At 37.7% G+C, this 16,833-nt stretch overlaps 1 protein-coding gene across 1 annotated transcript; it reads right to left on the reverse strand.

Moving 5' to 3' along the window:
- Positions 1-323: 323 nt before the first annotated feature.
- On the reverse strand, positions 324-10,212 carry SYT4 (synaptotagmin 4). Its single transcript, XM_081097188.1, has 4 exons — positions 9,748-10,212; positions 6,041-6,855; positions 4,231-4,351; positions 324-3,083 (listed from the first exon to the last, which is right to left on the reverse strand). The coding sequence occupies exons 1-4, from the start codon at positions 9,779-9,781 to the stop codon at positions 2,776-2,778; spliced, it is 1,278 nt and encodes a 425-aa protein (XP_080953314.1). The 5' UTR covers positions 9,782-10,212; the 3' UTR covers positions 324-2,775.
- Positions 10,213-16,833: the final 6,621 nt, after the last annotated feature.

Consider the following 16,833-nt stretch of genomic DNA (forward strand, 5'->3'; position numbering starts at 1 on the left):
ATATGGACATCTAATAATCAGGGGCATCATCTAATAAACAGGAAACTGTGAATATATGTACATATGCATGAGAGTCCATTGCCTAAGCTCCTTGAGTCTCAGGTTTTGCTTCTGCATAACAGCAATAATGATAATTGCCCCAGATGATTGTTATGAGGATTAAGGAAAATAAAATTAGGTACATGAAAGATCTTGGTGCTGAATCACTAATGTTCCCTAATTTATGCTAGGAGATCTATTAGGGAAACTTGAGAACTTAGAAAGAAATAAGAGAAGCCTTATTACAGAGTTCATCAGCAGCAGAAAGTTTGAGTGAAAATTGGTTGGGCAAAAGCAGCGATTTATTCATGTTTTACAAACATAGTCTTACAAACATCATACATTGCTGGCACGAAAGAACAGACACCATCTCATACACCATGCTTCCTTCCAAATCACTTCTATTGAGTTACATCAGAACAAGTCAGTTACTGAGTTACACAGTTCTTCAAACGTGAACACCTCCCTATTAGGGTGGTGAGATTGGCTAATCAGACAAACAATTAATTTACATGTTTAATACAGTACAGGATTTGTAACAGAAGTCAAGATATTCACATTAATATTGTAATACATTATAAAACAGGACAACTTTCAGAAGATGATGGGATCATGTATGTCCCTGCCTGTTTCAATTGCTTTTTTGTTTTTCTTCTGTCTTTACTTAAAAGCAGTTGCAAATTATTTTACTCAACTTTTCACACTCAAAAACACTTTAAGTTTTAATAACTAAAAACTATTTACAAATTATTCATTGTAATTTAAAAAAGTATTTGTTGTTGGTTTTGTTGTTTTACTTTAAAATAAAAATAACACCCTCCTTCAACAATCATACTTTATGTGGTACCGCCACTAACTTCTGGTAGCTATGAAGGATCTTAGGGTTGACTCCTGACAACTTTCCAAAGCTCTAAAATATATTATATTCCATGGCCCGTGTGCCAAATCTACATATGTTAAAAGGCCATTGACTTCCCCAAACCACACACTGACTACAATTCATTTCATGTTGCTTTCAGGGAAATGTTAAGTGGACCAAAATGTTGTGAGGTGACTTTGTGGAGAAATGGAGACAATGATGGGGGATAGTCTTTTCAATCCCAAAGTCATCTTAAAGCACAAAAAAAGAGGTCAGTTTCCATTTTTGTACATGTAAAACATTTTCTTTACATTAGGCATAGTCATAAAAAGCATGTAGAAGTTGTTTTGAAAATGCATTATCATAGAATTTACAAACACGGAGATATCAAACACATTCTCAAAAACTGCTAAAGCACTGACACAAAACCTGACTCAAAATGTAAAATTCTCAGTAGACTTTATTTTCTAACTTGCATATTTAATAATTCAACCTTACCCGAGTGAGTTTTGCACATAATTCTCTAAAAACTCATGTATAGTGACATTACCTCAAGTTCATTCTTTCCAAATAGTCAGAGGGCCGTGCTGTACTCTTGGTTTTTAATGAATTTCAGAGCCCTGGCACTGGAAAACGGTATAAGACACAATTCTGACTATAAACTGTTCCACAGAAAACAGCTCAAGGCAAATTAGCCTAGAAAAGATAGTGAAACATACTTTATTGTGCTAATTTGACAGCCTAAATATATTTTGTGTGAACATATGTAAATTATATTAGGCTTGCTGCATACTGCTTTTTAATCATATCAGTTTGTTAGTTTAAGTAATGCTTTCTGTCTGGCAATGGTTATAACTTCAGTCTTTTGTTTGCTTGTTTGTTTGTTTTCAAATAGTAGCTTATTCCTCTTTGCAGAACAACCCAATGAAGACTTGGTTAGCCATGTCCTCTCTGTGTTCAAGGGCACACCTAGAACGTACACTGGCGTACTATACATAGTTCCTATACGAAAACTGCATTTCTAACTGGATTCTACCTGAAGTTCATTTCTTTATCCACTAGCTAATTCAACAACTTCACAAGGTAAACAGGGCTTTCTTACACCACATTGACACTTGTGACAGGCAGTGAATAATTCAAGGCCATGATGGTCCTTATGTGAGATTATATTTTACAACATTTGACTCACATATAACCTTAGGGAGAGAGAAAAATCATATTTCAGCCACAGTGTTCTCAACTCAGCCCTTTGATAAAATGATTACTCAGTTTGTTCACTGTCCTTTTGAAACAAACCTAAGTTACTCCTCTTAGGATAAAATCGCATCAAATAATTACAAAACAAAGAGCAATGACTATATACTTTTATATGCAGGACACCATTTGCACATGACACAATTAATAAAAACAAACTAGAGCATACTTCTTTAATATCTTTGGATCTAAAGAAAAATTGATTTCCCCACCTGAAAAAAAAGTATGAATTTTCATAAGTGAAGACACATTTTTCATTTCTAAATCTTAACAATCCCATTGACTCCCAGTGACATGCTCCAATGATATCATGACCTCGTAGAGCCCACCATAACCTGGGACTGTACTGCTGTATTTGTCAAATGCTTGACTACTCTTATTTATATCCCTGGTAACCTGCAGCGGGGACTAAATAGGCTTAAGAAAATTTCTCCAATGTCTCTAGGAAAGGGGAAATTTATCATGATAATTTACAGTTATTTCCTGGTTTGCTAATTCAATCCATTTCTAACAACAACAAAAAGGGGAGCTTGCTGTCACAAGCTTGCAATGATATATCAGAAAGAAAGAAAATCATCCCTTGCCTAGTAAAAATCGTTAAGTCCCAACGCAAGGCCAGGATGCTAACCATCACAGAGCATGTGCCACTTGGCGATCTGTCTCCTTGGATAGTCACAGATCTCCTTCCAGTGCTCTCCACCGGTTCCTTCCGCGGCCGCTTCCAGGACCAGCCTCCCTATCACCTCGTTGCGGGACCCCCTTTCGGAATCCAAAACCAGAAATTCAACACTGATCTCTTCAAGACCCTCACAAGGAATATCAAAGACAAACAGTTCGTTGAACACAGCATTGGGGGTGCACTTCTTCACATGAGTCTTCTTTTTGGAGATTCTCTTTTTGGCATGGTACAGGTTCACTTTGACGTAGGGGTCTGCAATGGGAAACAAGAGACTTTACAGGGACAGGACCAATCTGGGGAGCTGGCCTCAACACAGCCGTGCCCTCAGAGATGACTGCACGCCAACAAAGTGTGATTACAGCGAAAATGAGGTGGAACAGGGCAAATATACACATAAACCTGGCTTTGAATATAACTAAGAATATGCAACATAAGAGAAAGCATTTCTAAACCAGAGGATGAGGAGGAACTGTAATGTCCAGATGAAGAGATAACATAAAGGTGAAGAAAAGAGAATGTTCTGGTGACACATTCTGAATAGTAATAGCTCATTACAGAGAATGGAATAGAAAGGAAAAAAACACATAAATGAACATCTAACCTTACTGAGTTGTATGACTTTGGATAAGTCTCTCTACTTTGTTGAGCTTTGGGTTGCTTTGTCTGTTGAACAGGCCTTTAGAATTCACGGTGACAATGCTTTTTTAGGCTTTAATTTTTTATTCTTAATCATGGACATGGACAATAGGGTGGTGATTGCTGGGGTGGAGGGTGGTGGAAGTGGAAGAGGGCATAGAGGGATAAATGGCAATGGGAAAATAAGTAAGTAAATAAATAAATAAATAAAACAAATGAAAGGGTTAGGGTTTGAACTCAGATCATTTTAACCCATAGGTCCTATGTTCATTCTCATCATGCCATATAACAAGGTTGTTTTCTTAAATGAGTCACAAAATGAAAAAGCTAATTCTTAAAGTAGATATATAAGAAAATAAAAGAAAACATAATAAAATAATAGAAGTGTAATGGTAGGCAGGCTCATTTAAGATACTAAAATTAAGAACTTTTCTCCCAAATCTTTATTTTACATCCATCACTGTATTTTTGGCCATGGCCTCTCATCTCTGCATTTATCATCGCTTTCTGCTTAACCCCATTCAGATACCTACCTACACTATACAATCTTTGGCTTAGATCTTAAGACTAGGTACTTTTCTTCTTCTTGCTAATGGCATTGGCTCACATTATTATTCTATAAAATGATAAACAGAAAAGCTATCATGTCTTTTTGATTATAAATAAAAAGGTAAATCAAAATCATGATTATGTTCATTAACTATTTTGCCCAATGTATTACTCACTTATACACTGAGCCTGAGTCTTTCAGAAGAATTCTTACCTGAAAGTCCAGACACATCGGATTTAGGCAAGTGTCGAGCTTTTAGAACAACCACAGTGAGAGTGTTGGTGGTGGACTGATAGCAGAGTGAGATCAGCAACTCACCCCGTCCTGAAGACTTCTAAACAAAGAGAGATGTGGTATAAGCATGTTTATCATTTTCTAGTTTTGAAATGTGTACATTTTACATCAATATAATAGCCTTGTTATTTAAGTGTAACTTTTCTACTTATTTTTATTTTAGTACGCTAAGGAATCCAAGAGTAACAAGCTTTTGTGCCATATCATCACCTCTTGAAAACAACTGCCTGCCATCTTCTGGTCTCTTTAGGTACTACACAGGATGGTAAAATGGTCACTGAGTTAGCCACACCCATTATTAAAAATGTTTAAAAGAATTTGTAGAGCACAGCTTACACAGAGGTATGTTTTATTTTTACTTTGTAAATGAAATATATACTTTTTGAAGTTATTAATAGTAATGTATTATCATTTGAACCAATCTGTATAGGGCAAAATGACTCATGTTAAATTTGACTTTAAATTCTTTAGCATTGAAATTATTGGAATTTGAATTCAGCCCAAATGAATATATTCTGACCTCCATCACTCTCTGGGTCCAGAGAGATGATGGAGTTAACATTCTCTGCCACCAACCCCCATCCAAAGTCCTAATTTAATCTAAGTAGTGAATTAAATATTGGAGAGATTTGACTCAATTTTTAATGCTTTGTGTTTGGACAGTACCACAGGTTCATTGTTTGCATAATGCTTAGTTTGATTTGTACTTTAAAGACATTACATAAGATTACCCAGAACTCAAGAGTCCCAGTTTTAGCTGAAAGTAACAAAATGTAAACTTGGGGCTTGATTATAACTAAGAATGATGGCTGGGCCAGAGATCCTAAAACTTCAATATATATATTTATCCAAAAGCTGGCATGGGGTAGCTGTGTGAATACACACTTCAAGAAGAATAAGAGGCAGGCACAGATCTGTGCCACTAAACAGCTGGTGTCTCAAGCTACTTAATGTTTCTAAACCTCGACTTTCATTAAGTTCAACAAAGAGACAAAGGCAAGGATATGGTCAAAATGAGCTTTAGGGTATTTTGTGAAATTATGCCTTAGAGCCACAAGTAATTCTAAAATACCACAATTGGAATGAGTTTTGTATTCTGTATGTAATATGGAAATAGGATTAAATTTGATTAATTAATGTCTTATCATTTTCTGATAATCCCAGAATCAAAGTAGTACAACTCTGCAGGCAGAGTAGCTCACTTTCTGTCATACAACATAAAGATGAACATTTATAATTCAATATGATGTGATGTCTCCTCCTTGAAAAGCAATCCTATGAAAAGTCAATACAGCTTCCAAATCCTCAGGAGAAATTGATTTAATTTTAAATTTAAATTTCAGATTCAATTATGCTGACCTTGAAATATCTTGGTTACCTTGAGCATGAATAAGAAATATTTTCCTGCATTTTAGTTGAAGTGGCATCTTAGTCAAATTGCTTATGATAGAAATTATGAAAAATATTTATATAAGTGATATTTAAATATCCACAAAGGATGCCTATGTGTTTTATATCATCAAAATGCCTTAAGCATTTCAGTTATGAGTTAAATTTTCCCTCATCTACTCTATTCCCCTGATCCCCATTTGATTATGATTAATAATAATTAAACATGGTAAAGCTGATATGTACAAAATTTTATTATCTTAATAAAAATCCCTAGATACGGAAACACCTACATAAGAGATTGTTTATAAATACTTGAAGAACTAAAAAAATGAATTACCCTAACATTTCTCTTGATAATCTCTCTGTTCATTAATATTTTTCCATCAGACAATTCAATTCCTGCCAGAGGAATAAGGACCTCTCCAATGATATCATCTCTTGAAAACCTGTCAAAACTCAGAATTGTGAAGTGCAAAGCCAACTCTTGGATCTGGGTGTAGGGGATCCCATAGAAGGTGAAGGTCTCATCAAAAGCTGGGTCCAAGGTCTTCCTCAGAACTCTGGTTTTCACTTTATGCTTCTTCTCTGGAAGGATGGTCATTTTGATGTATGGGTCAGAGGTCATCGACTGCTCGTCCATGGCCGGCAAGCCACGTGCTTCCTTGATATTGACCACAAATGTTTTCTTCTCAAAGTTGTACTCTAAGGAGAAGAAGAGGGTTCCCAGCTTCTCTTGTTTCTCTTCTGAGCTAAGGGAAGTGCTGGACTTTAAGCTATCGGGGGAAACCCCCTCTTTTTCCCCTTCTGAAAGGAGCTTTGGGGTCACATTCTCCAAATCAGGAGGGCTGCCACCTTTGAGGTTTGTTTTGGGAAAGTTGCCATTGAGATCTCTCTTCTCCAGGTCAAGATGCAATGAATTCTTTGGCACAGCCAGTTTATTCTTTACTTCGTTTTTGTCGTCAGCTCCAAACTTCTTTTTGCTACTTAGGTTTTCAGGGTAAATATCAACCCCCTTCAGCACATGCACAAACTTATACGGAGGAGTCTTGTTAGACTTGGATGATTTTCTCTGACAGCAGATCCATGCAAACAAAGAGACTGTGAAGACCAGGCCAAATGCGCTGAAGATACCCACCACTGTGGGGATTTCATCTGAAAAATCAAATGACCAATAACATACATTAAAGGGGCAGTGCTGGAGACACGAGCCTGCATGAAAGCATCCTAGAGCTGGCAATTGCTCTACGTAGCACAGATTGAATTACTTTCCAGCTGTTCTGGGTATGAATGATGAACATATTTCACATCACCTCCAGGAATAAACACATCCTTAGTGTGACACAGAAAAAACACACAAACACAGTATGATAAAAACTTCTTCATTTCAGTAGTTTTCATAAATGAAATAAAAAGGTGAGACAGGGCCTGGGACAGATGTTGGGGATGCTAAATGACCCTGACCTAGCTTTGTTTTTACAAATAAGATGAGTCATACAGCATGATGGGTCGGTACTAATTGTATCAGGTTCTCATTGACATTTTGAGGCTTTCTAGAACCATCAATTCTTACTGACTATGGAACTTTAAATGCACATTCTTCAGATACTGGGGGAATCTGAATTCTTAGTAGTTCTTTATTTACCCAGGATCCAAACATTTAGAAACTCAGTTATTCAGGTAATTTTAAGAAATGGTGAAACATTACCTGCCATTGTCACAGACTCACTAATAATGTCCATCCAAATTATGGGACAGTGGTAAAAGAAATGTACATATATTAGAGGAAAATAATTTAAAAGATGAACAACAGACTATTAATATTACATAACTTATAACACTACAAACTCCTTGTATATCAATCCCAAACTCCCCAAACACTAAATTATCTGAAGTACAAATTAATCACACCTAAATAAGGTAAAAATCAAATGGTTCCAAATGAAACATAATTTTTTAAAGTATAATGAGAAGAATAAATATAGATAATTTAGAGTTTAATTTTATCCATAACCAGTTTTTCCTAGCATATTTCCACATGGCAAATGGTAATCAAATTGAAATTGGCATTTTTTCCTTGAGTGCAGGCACATTAAATTACACTGACATTAGTAATATTGATTATGCATGAAGCTTATCGTGTTCCACATGTAAGCATATTTCTCCCACAAATAATTAGTAACACTAAGAAAGTAGTGATAAATCAGTATTGCTATATCTGGATAAAATGCTCCAATTAGTCAATGTTTAATATAGCAAAAGTGAATATAACTGATGTAATACTATGCACATTTATTTCCATTCCAATCTATTTTTTTTCTTCCCAAACACTGAGGAAGAAAGTTTAAAGTTCCAGTCAGGAAAGGGTTAAGTCTTGTTTAAATAACCCCTGAAAGAATAATCTTTTGTTAGTCCCCTTCCCCATTCCCTCACATCTTCTGCCTATCTACTTTATAATCACAAAACTAAGCTCAAAGAATATACATTAAGCACTAAAACGTTAAGAAATGACAAATAAGAACAGAAGTATCTAGAAAAAAAGCAAACAAAACAATAATAAAATATTCTATAGTTCAATTATATCACGAAACTAAATCACATAGTTATGAAAAATAAACCTTTCAATTCCCCAAATAGAAAAAGCAGCAAATGCTACAGTAAAAGAATGAGGCGAGAGATAAGCAGCTAAACTTAGTACGTATCTGCTTTTCAGTTCTTCTATTCAAGTCTTTGTGGGGGAGAGTCCACTCCTGGACTCTCTAATAAGACAAGGCCAGGGAGCAAAAGCAAAGTCATGAACTAAAGCAAGAAGAACAATAAAAGCCATAGCAAATGAGTTTTTTAATAGACTGATGCCTCAGTGTTAGAAAATTTCTCACTTTAAAATCGGAAATTGGGAATAAACATCACAACAATATAAACCCAATCACCCAAAGGTAAGGCTGTGAAAGAAACTCATTTCTGAATTAGTATCAGAAATTCTCTCTATTCAATCCTTATGTCAAATGGCAGAATATTCAGTAGAACATGGGAAGACTCACTTACTCCCTGTATATTTTCTACTGATAAGGTCTTAAGCTTTTGATTGCAAAAATCTCAGTCATTTCACTCAGTTTAATAACCATTATCATGTATTTTTAGATATCATTCCCTACTCACAAACTTTTATAAAATTTCTTGTGCTTTTGAATACTTGCAAAGTCAGTAAAACTCTGATCTCTTGTCTTTGGAATGTAATGGTACCTAAAGATAGGTTTTATTTATTTATTTTTTTAATTTAAAGAACCACATCTCATTTTATTGATTAAAAGAGAAGAGAGCAATGGTGCCAAAATTTGGCATAGGAAAAGGAAAATTGAACTGGAAAAATGGAGTACTAATTCTAGTTTCCAGTACGTTTTAGCTAATTGACCTGCAACACACCCCCTCATCCCTCTGAGCTGCCATTAGCTCACCTGTGAAAGGAACTGAGCTCAGCTACTTCGTGTCAAATACCCCTTTACCTCTAGCATCATAGGATTCTGTCTCTTTCACTAGCAACATATTTCAAGAATACAAGAAAAACATATCAAGGAAAACATCCTCACGGTGCACTCCTTAATAAAATATACATCCCCAAGCCCCCAATATATAAAGTTGTGTTACGTATGCCAAGATCCAACCCTTATGTAATCACAGGACATTTGGCTTCCCCTAAATTTACCCATAAATAAAAATCACCTATAGAATTCATGAAACCAACAAGCAAACAGACTCCCTTTCCTTCCCCCTAGCGCGTGCTGCAATTTCCAGAGCTCCTTGGACGTTTCAGGAACTTCCTGGATGTTAAATAGCCCCAGCAGAAGGCAATTTTAAGGAGCGAGATACTAAGGAAAGGGAAAACAACCGAGATAAGCCAGGATTACCCGTTTATTGTTCTTTTCCTTTCAGATGAACTACCAAGTAAATATATATGCAACATCCCGCTGGGGTTGGGGGAACAAAAAACACAGCCCACCCAGAGTATTCAAAGAACAACCGCAGTTATAAGTTGACGAACTTGCTTACCAAATTCTTCCCTGCTGGTAGCGATCGGAGCCATTTTTTGCTGCGTGCTCTGTCCGAGGTGCTGAACGGGAAACTCTGGCTCGGTTCGCTTGCCTGACTTGAGGCGCAGGCTTTCCCGAATGCTGAAAACAACAGAGCGGCGCCCGGGGACCTCCGCCTGGAACGGGGAGGAGGCAGAGAGGGAGGTCCACTCGCCCTCGCTCAGTGATTTGCCGCCCCTGTTCCTGTTTAGGTTCTTCTGAGAAGCTGGTCTCTGAGACTCCAGATGTGGCTGAAACACGAATTGACGCAATCCTGACGCTACAGGGTTGAAATCAGCACCTGCCCCCGCCCCCGCTTCTCCTCCCTCCACGCCTCTCCTCTCTCATTTTTTTTTCTTTCTTCCTCTCTTCTCTCCTGAGCATTCAACACGCACTCATCGACTATTTTAACTGTTGGACGACTGGATATTAGCTTTGCTGTTCTGTGGGGGTGACTCAGAGGCACATGGAGATGAGCTCTGAAACTGATCCCTCTCAGCTCCCAATATAAAATCTGCATCATCGAGACCTCTAAAACTGTGTCTGAGTTTTTAAAATAATGTGATTTACAAAGGCATTTTAAGGGAAGACTAAGATACATTTGCATCAAATGACCCGTGGTAAAATGCAAGAATATATTTTCTTGTTTTCTGAATTTTTCTTTGGTATTCCAATGTTAGAAAACAACTCATTGCACATTGATCTATTTAAAATAAGATAACAGTTTGTCCATTATAATCACTTATTTTCTAATAAATTATTAGTTTAAACATTGTACTGATGCTGTTGCTTTAGCCGTCAGCTCTCTTCCCTGTAACATCTAACATTTGACCAGTTAGAGTACGTAGGAGCAGATGGGTATCACCCCTTCTGTATTCAGACTCACTCTCAGTTATGACTCTCGCATATAACAAGACTGCTTCTGAAATGACATTCCTGGTTAAAAACCTTGGCTTCTAAAAGGGTTGTGCAAAAACAGTTACAAGATCAGACCAAAATCTAAGATGACATTAATAACTATGGGTTATTTTGAAAGAAAAACCTTTTTTTTTTTTTTTTTTCTGCACGGATGATCTTGCTGGGGTTAGGAACTGGGGAAAATATGGTGTCAGATTCTGATTAATTTTAATCTGGAGACTGTGTTTTTGTTTTTGTTTTTTAAAAAATGTTTAGCAATTTTCCAAAGGAGATAACTACGGCTGTTACACCATCTACCAACGATTGCTCCGCAAAGGAATCTTTTGCTGTGGAGCTCAGTGAGCAAATGAGATTCAGCTTGTGCTGGGATGGGGGAGGAGAGCACTGGGTGAGTATCTGAAAGCTACTGCACAAGTGAGAGGTTCCTGCACATTGGTGAGCTGCCACTCTGAGCGTCAGGACTGTATCTGGGGAGAAACTGGCTGCAGCCTTTTGCATCATGGAAAATTTTATAAACCAGGGTTTTCTTTCCCTTCTATGGCTCCCACATACTTGGCATTTTAACATTTTTTCTAACAGATTTTTTTTGAACTCTGTATCTTCCTGCTATGAAAACACACATACTAATGAACTGTATTTAATTTTCCATTGGCAGAATCTGTGATTTGTGGCCTTATCTTTCACTTCATTCAATTTGCTTGTTCCTCAGTTAAGCATGCACCTGGTGGGATGGCCGGTAGGAATAAACACCCATGAGATGGAAGAGAGGGACATTTGTTTGTGGTGCATATCACGGGTAGACGAAATACACAGTGTGAGGTTTACTAATATATGTGATTTCTAGCCAAGTTATTGCTAACATATGGTTAAACTCATTTGTTGTAAACATAAATACCTCATGTGTATGTTCCATATAAATTAGTATCTCATTAATTTTACCTTCAAGTGGTAAAATGCTGCCATGTAAAACCTGTCTAGATTGCTTAAACTCTGTTTTCACAAAACCCTGCCCCACCCTGGGCTGTCTAATTTCTTAGGACACCTGGTGATAAGATTACCTCTTGCCCAGAGCGAATGCTATTGTGGATGTGCTGTTTCCTTGCTTGCTTTAAAAGCAAACTGAAAATAAATGTTATTAATTAAAATGCCAGAGGTTTTCCTCATTTTCCTTTGGCGAATAGCTTATTATTCAATATCTATTCTCTTTAGAAGAGCTTGTAGCAGCACCAGCTGAGGAGTGGGAAGCTGATCCAACACAGTAAAAAACCTGTAAGTTTCTTATGATTGAGATTCACGCCCGACCACATTGTTACATTGTTCTTTTAGGATCCAGCAAACACGTAATCAATTTGCTGACGTGAGCAATACCACTCTGGCAGCAGAGACTTGGGAGGAGGGGTTGTTGCTAGGTAACCACCTTTTTGCCACCCAAAACACACAGCCTCCAACAAGTTCCTGTCCTGGGAAACAGTCTGTTCTGTACAAGTGACAGTGTTTACTTCAAAATGATTCTTTGACTGCTGAAATAATTCAGTGTTTACCCTACTTAATTTTTTATTCTGATTGCAAATGTTTATATATATTGAGAAACAATGAACAGAACACTTGAATTCAATTTGATTTTAAGGAGAATTCAGTTGAATTGATGACTCGTGATATGATTGTTTTTCTCCACTTTACTCATTTTGTTTACTTTAATATATAGTTTGATTTGTAGTTTAGATATTTTATTAGCTATATATTTTAACTTATATGGTCTTTATTCTCTTAAAAATATTGGCGGGCGTATTTAGAACTTTCTGTTAGGCAAAAGAAAATTTAGAAAGGGTTTGAAAATGTTGTAATGAGCTTCAGTATTCTTTATCAATGCCTCGCTTAGTAATACAAAAGCATTTTACTGGCATGTGGGTGGAGTAGAATAAAGTATCTAATAATGGATAATGGATAATTGTTTTAATGTTCCATATCATTCTATTAAGAATGCTGGCTCTAATATTAATGGAGTTGATTTGTATTACCAGCACACCCAAGTCAAAATCCTGCAAGACAAATGCTTTCACAATTGGTACTAAAGAAATCCCTTCCCTATGCACCGTTTGACATTTGATTTTCTTCAACATACTCAGCATTTACTATGTGCCAATATAAATTAGGCTTTAATGGCTCTTGAGTAAAAAAATAAATAAATAAATCATTAAGCCATACCTAAAAAGGCTATGGTCTTCCTTCCTTACCTTTTTTCTTTCTTTTAACACATACTTACTAAATATGTACTATCTCCTAGATTTTTGGTAAATAGGAGAAATTAGCTGGCCAAAATGACAAAAATGAGTCTTACTCTCATGGAGCTTAAAGACTACAGAGGAAATGGACAGCCCTTTTCTCAAAACTAAGCTGGGGCAGGGGGGTGGTGCTTAATAGGTCTAAATTTCTCTCATATTTCTTTTACCTGATAATTTCTACAAAGCACTAATTCACAGCTATCACCCTCTGTCCTTACGGTCCTTTTCTTCACAACTGTAGATTTGTTGTGGATGACAGAAAGGCTGACCTCCAGACCAGCTGCATTGAATAATGACCCCCTGCCCTGACGCTGACCAATCAGTGGAGACCTAAACCCTGAAAGGACACACCTGGAAAGCTGCTGAATATTCTACTGAGATCCTCCCTTAAGACATCCCCTAAAATCTTCACCTTTAAAACACTTAGCACAGAAGACCCAGTGTGCTCTCCTTACCTAGGATCTGAAGCACACCTGTGCCTCTCCCTTCATGTTCCCCCAGCTCCTTCCCCCAGGGGCCTTACCTTTACTTTCCTCACTCCCAAACTCCAAGGGCCCTTCTTTTGCCTCTATAACTTGTTCCCTCACACCATTTCTTCTATTAACTAGAGGCCCGATGCACAAAATTCATGCATGAGGGGGGGTGTCCCTCAGCCCAGCCTGCACCTGCTCCAATCTGGGACATCCCTCTCACAATCTGGGACTCTGGCTCACAATCGCTCGCCTGCCTGCCTGCCTGATTGCGCCTAACCACTTCTGCCTGCCAGCCTGATCATCCCCTAACCACTCCCCTGCCAGCCTGATTGATGCCTAACTGCTCCCCTGCTGGCCCAATCACTCCCAACTGCCCTCCCCTGCCAGCCCAATTGCCCCCAACTGTCCTCCCCTGCTGGCCTCATCACCAACTGCCCTCCCCTGCTGGCCCAGTCACCCCTAACTTCCCTCTCCTGCCAGCCTGGTCCCCACTAACTGCCCTCCTCTGCAGGCCTGGTCGCCCCCAACTGCCGTCTCCTGCTGGTCTGGTCCCCCCTAACTCCCTTCCCCTGCAGGCCTGGTCCCCCACAACTTCCCTCCCTCCCCTGCAGGCCTGGTCCCCCCCAACTTCCCTCCCCTGCTGGCCTGATTGCCCACAACTGCTCTCCCCTGCCGGCCATCTTGTAGCCATTTAGGGGAGGCCATCTTGTGTGAGGGTGTGACCATCAATTTGCATATCACCTCTTTATTATACAGGATTACTTTTTCTATCTCTGTGACTTTCTAAATAAATGTTACCTTATAATTTGAGTTTTTGCTCTAAAATGTTTCCTAGCAAGAACTCATGTACTGAGGTTGCTGAACCCAAGTCCCATCTAACCCCCTGGGGTCTTAACACCTGGTGCCCTTCCCACTGCCACTAACATAACCAAGTTAGGATAAATATTAAGGCAGATGCATGTAAGGGAAGAAAAATGACTCGAAAATTTGATATGCAGTCATGGCTCCAGGCTTTCTGATTAGTTCTACTGAAGTTCTAGAAAATTGTGAACTGTCATCAAAACATTTAAGACTAAACAGATGCTAATATTTAAAATATAGCACAGTCCAAGAAAGGAGGGAAGGGAGGAAGGAAGTAATGAAAGAAGAAAGGAAGGAAGGAAATAAAATACAATAAAATATAATAAAATAAAATAAAATAATAAAATACTAATACAGCTAACTTTTCTCTATGTTCAGTGGACATACTTTTTCTCTATGTCTGGACATTTTGAAGTCCCTGAAAAAATGGATACAAAAATAAAACTCAGGTGAATCTTAAAAACAAGGGTTCATTCAAGAAGGCAAGAATGCAAGCAATTTTTCTTTGCTGCTTTTATACACCTTTCAGTAACTCTGGAGTCAAAACTAAAACCTAAGAACATATAGCACATAATAAATTCCCAGACACAAATTAAGCACCTTTATCCAAGAATAGGTTAAAAAAAGATCTTATCTGGCAAGCGTGGCTCAGTGGTTGAGCATCGACCTATGAACCAGGAAGTCATGGTTCGATTCCAGGTCAGGGCACGTGCCGGGGTTGTGGTCTTAATCCCTAGTGTGGGGCGTGCAGGAGGCAGCTGATCAATGATTCTCTGTCATCATTGGTGTTTCTATCTCTCTCTCCCTCACCCTACCTCTCTGAAATCAATAAAAATATATTTTAAAAAATATATCACATGCTGCTTAAAATGTACAATGTCTTCTGTAGTTGACCCTAACTAAATGTCACCAGGTTTGAGGCATACTGTACAATTACTGAAGTACCTGCTGGAGTGACTTCCTTTACTTTAGAGATGCCAAGGTATTGAGTCTTTTCAGAATGGAATTATTAACTGATTAAAGGGCATATTGTGGGAAGCATTGCCCAAATCTTTTGAGCCACATTTCCTTGTGACTTCTAGGGATGTTTCAGGATCAATATCCAAAGTGTTCCCTTATTATGGGCTCTTTATCCATCGGACTTGGCACTAATATCAAGGTACAGATAAGGGCACCCTCATGTAGAGACTCAAAAATTAATAACATTCTCATCCACTCAAAAATACACTCAGATCTGGGAAAGGCAATTGAAGAGAATTCTCTCTTTTCAGAGCCCATCTGTACATGTATATCTGGAACACAACATGCCTGCTACATGCAGTCTTGCATTTTGGCTACTTCTACATTTCTAGTGGCCTTTGTGAGCTTATAAATAATGTTTCCTCATCTGCCTGTGCAGCTGCTTACATGTATAATGTGGTTCTTTCTGTGTGTGGACCGTGAACTGCATTTTCTCTTTTTAGATCTCCGTGGATTTAGCTGCAATGGTTCAATCTTTGTGTCATCTTTGTATCACCCTTGTGTTTGCTTTAGTTTACACAGTGTCAACAGTTATTAGGGTTTCTCTCTGAATCACAGTGTTAAAAAATAAATATATGCTCTCTTCTTATTTTTCCATATTACTAACTTAATAAACATAGTACTTGCATACCACATATGACCTCTATAACATGAAGAAACTACTTTGTTTCTCGTCTATTCCTGCTGTTTTTTTTAAAAAAATGAATATATTTGTATTGAGTTCAGAGAGGAAGAGAGGGAGAGAGAGATAGAAACATTAATAATGAAAGAGTATCATTGATTGGCTGCCTCCTGCATGCTCCACCCTGGAGATTAAGCCCCCAACCCGGGCATGTGCCCTGACCAGGAATTGAACCAAGACTTCTTGGTTCATAGATTGACACTCAACCACTGAGCCAAGCCAGTCAGGCTTAATTTATTATTTTGTTATTCAATGTGTACTTTTATAACTCATAACATAGATTATAGATCAATATATTAAAAATCTTATGATGAACCTATTAATCTTACACCAATTGTCTTGGTTACTTCAAAACCCTGAACAAATAGTCTAAAATGATCCCTCATTTATGTTGAACCCTAATATGATTATCTGTGATGAGTTTACCTACCTAAAACAGTGATTTTCAATTGGTGTGCCCCAAGAGTTTTTAAAACGTGAATATTTAGTCCGGGACACTGAACTTTTTTTCCCTTAGATTGTCAAATAAAAAGATGACAACAGCCAACGTGACAATGGTCGTCTGGTGAAAATGTCCTATTTTAAGCCATAAATATATAGGTCATATAATAGAGTTGCATCTTATTGTTCATGTTGCATAATGAGGTTGTATCTGATTTGTTAATTCTTGGTACCAGAAATCCTTATACACAAGTATAGGCACCTGATTTTTTAAAAAATCATTTTGGAGCAAAAAAGGGTAGGTTATTATTATTATTATTATTCCTAGTGGCCCAGTGCATGGATTTGTGCACACTGAAAGGAAATTAATTAGAATAAATATTCGTGCA

Source organism: Myotis nattereri, assembly GCF_964212035.1.
Source record: "Myotis nattereri genome assembly, chromosome: 8".
In the NCBI taxonomy this organism is placed as follows: domain Eukaryota; kingdom Metazoa; phylum Chordata; class Mammalia; order Chiroptera; family Vespertilionidae; genus Myotis; species Myotis nattereri.